Source organism: Kryptolebias marmoratus, linkage group LG20 (genome assembly GCF_001649575.2).
Source record: "Kryptolebias marmoratus isolate JLee-2015 linkage group LG20, ASM164957v2, whole genome shotgun sequence".
Classification (NCBI taxonomy): domain Eukaryota; kingdom Metazoa; phylum Chordata; class Actinopteri; order Cyprinodontiformes; family Rivulidae; genus Kryptolebias; species Kryptolebias marmoratus.
The window spans coordinates 22,999,845-23,007,077 of record NC_051449.1 but is presented as its reverse complement, the minus strand read 5'-3'; the positions used below and the strand labels follow the sequence as shown (position 1 = coordinate 23,007,077).

The 7,233-nt window shown below is 37.0% G+C and overlaps 1 protein-coding gene across 3 annotated transcripts in view; it reads left to right on the top strand.

Moving 5' to 3' along the window:
- Positions 1 to 7,233, top strand: part of st3gal3b (ST3 beta-galactoside alpha-2,3-sialyltransferase 3b) — a 79,574-nt gene that overhangs the window by 12,088 nt on the left and 60,253 nt on the right. Inside the window, exons 3-5 of one of the 3 annotated variants that reach the window (XM_017430760.3) lie at positions 2,062 to 2,136; positions 2,601 to 2,642; positions 4,565 to 4,607. In XM_017430760.3, coding sequence (XP_017286249.1) covers positions 2,062 to 2,136; positions 2,601 to 2,642; positions 4,565 to 4,607 — 160 coding nt within the window. The remainder of the gene's footprint in view (positions 1 to 2,061; positions 2,137 to 2,600; positions 2,643 to 4,564; positions 4,608 to 7,233) is intronic. The other 2 variants (XM_037981840.1, XM_037981841.1) reach the window with 2 other exon arrangements.

Sequence of the window (7,233 nt, the reverse complement as noted above, 5' to 3'; positions counted from 1 at the left end):
CCATATTTAAAAACAAAAAAAGAAAAGAAAAACAGCCCTGTACTGCTTTGGATCTGGCTCCCTTCGTTCAGAAGATTTGGATCGTTCCTGAACGTCACATCTCTAGTCTGTTGTAGCAGCTCCATGCAGTACTTATAATCCACAAAGTCATGTCACGCAGGCAATGAACCTAATGTAACTGCACACAACTTTCTTGCCACAGTGAAGTCCCAACAGTGTGGGAAACCCCACATCGGTCATCTCCACTGACAGCAACCAGCCATGCATGACCTTTGACTCAGTTTATTTAAAAAGAGAGCTCAATTTGAGAAACACTCTTCATTTTTGTGAGCAAATCTGCTGTAGCTTAAGAAACTATGAGATATGTACAAGTTTGTGTGTGTGAGAAAGAGTCTGTCAATGCTGTCTCTGTGTATGCCTTTCATAAAACTGTTTTCATTCTTAGCTCTGAGTCTCATTAGCATCCAGCTTAGCAGCTGCTCAAGGAGTGTGCCATAAATATTCCTGACCCCGGCTCAGTTTTCAGCTTCAGGGATCGGCTGTTCTCATCTCAGAGGTGTAGTGATCCGCTGATATAGTTTCAGCTGGAGTGGTCAAGGTTTTCTAATTGAGGAATCGGATCTTTCTGAGCCCTCACGGGGGAAGTTTATATGGCACTTGCAGTCTGTTACAAAAGTGCACAAGTGTGTACAGAAGTTTCACATTCTGACAGGTCTTTGTGCTGTGTTTAAATGCAGGTTTTGTTTTTCGTATTTACTTGTATCTGAATGAAAGGGCATCTCATCTCAGGTTATTTTGATAAAGAAGAGAGCAACAGTCGTTTAACAAAGATCGTCAGTTTTTATCTTTTATGTGACAAAATATATAAAGGCACATACAAACTAAAAGCTACAAGGACATATACACTGCTTGCTAAATTCCTAAGTTGGTAACTTCTGTTGGTGGGGAGTTGGTAGGATTCCTTAGGCACCTCACGGTTTAGTTAGGTTATGATTCAGAGGGCTACAATATGATTATAAAACTATTATTGTTGCATCTTGAGGCATAGATAATCACACAACAAACACGATCCTCAGCGTAGACTCTTTCAGGCCTATAAGAAACAACATTTGGCTCTAAAGTGCAGAATAAAGCAGTTTTCATTCAAACAAGATTTTGGGAACTAAATGACCAAAAAAGGAGTCAAATTGCTCAGTACAGTGACATCGATGTCCATGTCTAACAGGTTAGAGCCAATTTCTTCAGTGTTTCCATGTTGCAGAGAGCAGGAATTGCTGTGTTAGGATTACTTTGACATCCGATGGCGCTCTGTTAGCAGCGGCAGCCAGTAGCTACCACCAGCCAGCTTTTAATTCAGAAAGTGCTTCTTGTATGTCTTGAAGTCATTATGACTGTCTTTATTTATGAATTTAAAACATTTGATTTGTAAAAGAATTTCTTAGCTTTTTATGGCAGTTTCATTGTAAAGTTTGCATCTATCTAACTGTTGGTCAGCAAGCTATGATTAATAGTGATTTTTTTTTTTACATGTTGTTGCACAATCTATTAGGCGTTAAAATATGTAAATTGGTGTTTATGTAAATGAAGCCATAGTCATTTATGATTGTAGACAATCAAAATGACTCAATAATTGTTTTAGAAACCCATCGCAGCCCTCTGAACCATAATAAATTGAACCGTGAGGCGCCTAAGGGCTCCTACCTCCATTGACTTCAGGTTTTTAGTGTCTTTAGCGCTGGCTTACAAAAAGAAAATAAATATTTTAGAGTTTTTGTAGGTCTGTGTTTAGACATGTTTGTTCATGGCGTGTTGCTTCTGTATTCTGTGTTTGTTGGAGGTATAAGTCTAAATTTCTGGTTTGTTTTTGTCACCGTCTCTGCCCTTTTTTTTTTTTAATTTATTTTTTTGTGCACATTTGTTGTTGTTGTGTAGCCGCTGTCTGTGTTTTGCTGAAGCTGAAGTGTTTTTGTGTGTCCTATGGTTCTGGCTTACTGATTGTCGAGATGTTAGCTGCTGTACACACATGACCTTATGTTAGTGTTAATCCCCTTGTGTTCACAGAGAGAAATACAGACAGAGATGCAGAAGCGGCAACTGTAGCCCTGACTAAAGGTGCTGAAGTGAAAAGATTTGGAGGTAGAAGCACTGTGACCATTTAAACTGGTTGTTTTCAAGCAAGTGACTTTACAAATGAGCTTTTTCCTCTTTATAGAAATAAGTCTTTCCAACCCAGCATTGACTTTTTTTTTTCCCTATTTATTATGACATTGTCTTTCATTTACATATGCTTTTTGTTTTAGTCATCCACTCATCCAGTCTTTATGGATACATCTTAATTTACCTTTGTCCTAATAATCACATGGACACTACAGAGTTTCCTTGCAGTTAATTTTCCGCTTCATTGGAGCGTTCAGCCTCTGAATAAGATTGGGGATAAGAATTATAATTCAGCCTCTTGGGATTGAAGTCACTAATTTCTTTTATTCACTTCTCCTTTGTCCTGTAATGTTTAACAGTTGCCAATTTGCTTGGTTTACACGACCAATTCTGCCTCTTCAGAGTGACCTTAGGTGGTGCTAAATGACCGTTTTGTGTTTCAGAGATGGAGAACGACATCAGCGTTGGACGAATAGTAAGCTCAGGTACTTCTGCAGCTCTGCAAGCTGAAACTTAACCTCCTTGCCATCTTTCCAACATGTAAGACAGAAATTGGTCCGACGTAAGGGTAGGCAATATGGATTAAAAAAAATTATCAGAGTATAGTATTTATTGATACATGATGGTAAAAAAATTACAATTCAACATCTTTTTGAGCTATAAATCTATCAGTGCATATAGAGCCTCACAAACACAAACATTGCTCTTAAAAAACCCTCACCCATTAATAAATATGCTGCTTTACTACAGCAGCTGTGCTGCTTAACAATTCACAATGATTCCAATTGAACATATCTGGAACATAAACAGAAATTCAGCATTTTTTCATTCTCTTGGGGCTCTGATAGTGGAGTCATAATTCAAACAGGAAGAGTAAAAATCCCAGCTGCAATTTTGAAGTTTTAAAATTCTAAATGAAGTGCAAACACAATCTGATCGTTTAAAAAATCATTAAAATAATACAAGTTCACTAAAAAAATGACTGCACTTTGCAATGTAAATAAAAACACTCAGCCTTCAACAAGTATAATTAGACGTGGGACATTATAGGACTCTGGTATCAAACATTTGAGCAAAAAATGCCTCAATTTCCCTTATATTAAAACAAAAATGTAAACATTGATCTGTAACAGGTTGTTTTTTATCATGCTAACTCCTCACAATCGCTTCAATGGTAACGCCGTTTTAAAACAAGTAGCTGGTGCTGCTCTGCTGCATTCAACTTCTGAGATATTACTGAATCAAATTTAAACTCCAGGAATGGAAAAAAATAGCATTTTTATTTGTTTTTACAAGATGACTAATAATTTTTGTTTGGAATTTTTTTCCACATTATATCAAAACAGTACAATATTGCCCATCCCTAGTCTGAAGCCCAGATTTAGTAAAGAAAATGGGAACCTTTAAGTTTTGTCAATTAGATAGTTTGCTAACAGGGAAAGTTGTGCCTTTTAAAATACATAATGTAAATTTCAGTTTGTAGTAGTCAAACCTTTAATGAGAAACTCCGCATCTAAGTCATCATTCCCCACAAACAGCTCCAGTTTAATATTACACTGCCCTCTGTTGCCCTGGCTTGGTAACAGACGTCTGTGAAACAGCAAGAGTTATGGTGCAGAAACCTGTAAGATTTCTGTTCAACATTTTTCTTGATGTGCGACCCTCTGCTTTAACATTTTCCAAGTTGCTTTGTCTTGCTCCATGGCTGCTTTCTGCTTTGTAGTGTGAAACCTAATGCACAGATGCACTCCTCTTGCGAGCGAGCACCACTTAGATCTTGTCGCTCTTCGTCGTCACACATTCCCATTATCCTTCTCTTCATCTCTGTTCTCCAGCTTGCCTTTGAAGACAAGGTCCACGTCTTCAGGAGTGTTTTTGCAGTAATTTAAATCATCTTAAACATTCATTTGTCATGCTAGCGTAATCTCATTGTTTTACTGATTATAAACAATTCTGGAAGCAATTTTGTACAATGCAGTAAAACTTGAAATCTCAGTTTGACAAACTTTTCAGTTGACCTCAAATGTATTTTTCTTTGGGTTTTGTGTTCCTCTGACTTCTACCTCAATGCTTCACCCAACACCTACTGGATGTCCATAGGTGATCTCTAACTTATAACTTTTTTTTATTTTTTATTTTTTTATCTCAACAGATCGTTTTGGCTGCCTTCTTCTTAACCTTGCTTGTTTCACCACAAATCCTCAACCTAATGCTTTTCCTTTTACATTTGCCACATTGCTTTCCTTGTGAAAGCCTCCCATTTTGTTTACAACTACAGCTCCTCAGCTGATGCTTCATAATGATGTAGACTGGATAACTTCATAAAAGACCCCAGCAGAGATGCCACACTTCTCATGCACGTGTGTTGTAGACTGACTTTTCCATTTTTGTTTGCTTTATTTTGCAGTGTATGATAAGCAGGGCTTTCTGCTGCAGCTGGAAACAAAACTGTGAGTACATGTCTTACTAATAAAAATAATTTTATGGTATGTTTACTGATTCCAGTACATAGTCATGGTAAAAAGTAAGGATATCTTCCTTCAGTTCTAATATTTTACTTATAATGAAATAATGAAGCCTTTTGATTCTCATTACGGTCTTAGAATTAGGTTAAAATAACCTTTAAAAAAAAAAAAGTAGACTGTATCGTGGTTGTAATACACACCAGAAAATTTACAACAAAGTAACTGAAAAAAGAGAGAATTAGTGTTGCAATGGTCCAGTCAAAGTCTAGACTTCAATCTGACTGGGTCTTTACACGATAAATGGTAAATGGACCGTACTTATACAGTGCTTTTCTAGCCAACCGGGTCACTAAAGTGCCTTACAACACACTTTGCCCTCATTTTCCTATCCACCCACACACACACAATCATACAGCACTCTACTGCATCTTTACAAAGCTAATCTGAATAAATCATTCTGTAGAGTCTAATCAGTGCTGTTAACTCTATTCATACACCAATGGGGTACATCGAAGGCAATGAGGGGTTCAGTGTCTTGCCCAGAGACACTTTGACATGTGACTGCTGCCAGGAATTGAACATCCAACTCTCATTGGAGGATGACTGCTCTAACCACTGAGCCACAGCCACTTTAAGAAAGCTGTGCAGAAACAAATACCTGTAAATGTCTTTACCAAAGTGCTTTAAAGAAGAGTTGGTCACAATTATTCCACAACTATATAATAGACTGAAAGGACGTTCAGAAGATTATTCCTTTAAGTTATGGCTGCTGAAGGTGGTTTTATGAACTGTTGAATCATGTTGTATACGTTTTAAAAATTGTTTTATTGTATTTTTTTACTAGTATTTGTGTTTTTATTGTAGTCTTATTTTCACCAAATATTCCCCTAAGTTTTCTATTTTCTTTTTAAACCTTTATCCAAACAAATTAAATCTACAATTAAAAGTGGGTGGACTTACTTTTTGCCCTGACTATCTGTTTTACAAATGTTTTACTGAAATGCTGAGTCATGCAGGCTGTTGATGAGTGGGGTGAAAAAGGAAAGAACTGTTGGACAAATTAACCAAAATAAACTCTGGGGGGGGGGGGAAATGACCAATTTCAAAGATATTGTAGGTGGTCTGAGTAATAATTTTAGTAATTTGTGTGAATTGAAATGTTAAGTGTTTGTCAGGGGGAAGACATGGTTCGGTAGATCATTATGCAGTGGTCATTTTGTCAGGATGTCAGTTTATTTTTGTGTAATTGCCTGAATTAGTTTGACACTTTACCTCTAAACTGTCATTAGATGGCCCCTTTTCAGCTCCTGCCTCACCATGCAGGCTATGATCACTAGCTGCTGTTACCACACTGACCCTCGCAGCGTCTGTCCACACACTGCATACACAATCTGAGCACTATGTTAGCAAACACTTTAAAGTGGGTTTCACATAAGGTCAGTTTATGTAATTCAGCATCATTAATTATCCCAGTGGAGCAGAACCAACAAATGTTAAAACCCCTGGTCTGAAAAAGTTGAGACATTATGTAAAATGTAAATAAAAACAGAAAACAAGGATTTGCATATCTTATAAAGCCATCTTTTATTCACAATTGAACACGGTAAACATACTAAATGTTTAAGAAATTAAAAGTAAAGTAAAAGTAAAGAAGTCATTTTGAACTTTATTGCAGAAATAAGTCTTTAATATGTTGGGCAACAAAAGGCTGTAAAAGTAAGTGGTATGAAGAAGAAACAGCTGCATTTTGAATTAGATTATTTGGTCAGTGAGAAGAATGACAGCAGTGAAGAGAAGTGGAAAGATGAGCACAGGTTCATCAGTCTGTGAAAAATTATGTCTGAAAATAGTAGAACAATTTCAGAAAAATGTTCCTTAACAGAAAATTGGGAAGAATTTAAATATCCCATTATCTACAGTTCCTCAAAAGATTTCAAGAATCTAAAGTAATTTCTGTGCAAAAGGACAATTTTTTTGGAGACCACAGATACCACAACTGGTGTACTAAAGAGGAGAAAAGACCATCTGGCTTCCTATTAGCACATAGTTTAAAAGCCTGCCTCTCTGATTGTATGGGGGTGCATTAATACCTATGGCACGAAGATATTCTTCCATTCAGACATCTTTTTCTTTTTAGGAAAGACCTTGCACATTTCAGCAACACAATGTTAACCCGCAAACTGCATCCATTGCAACTGTGTGGCTTCATAGTAGAAGAGTCCAGGTGCTGAACAGTCATGCCTGCAGTCCAGACCTCTCACCCAGTGAATGCATCATGAAATGAAAAATCCAACAAAGACCCAGAACTCTTGAGCAGCTAGAATCGTCCATCAGACAAGAATGGGACAATATTCCCTCCAAAACCTCCAGCAGCTGCTCTCCTCAGGTCCTGGATGTTTACAGACTGATGTTAGAAGAAGAGGGGATGATTCCCAGAGAAACATGGACCTATCTCAACCATTTTAAGCTGTTTTGCTGCAATCAAATTCAGAATGAACCCTTTTTCCTCAAAAAAAGTACAGCTTTTTAGTGTAAACAATTGATATGCTTACTATGTTCCATTATGAATGAAATATGGGTTTGAGATTTTTTAAGTAATTGCATTATGTTT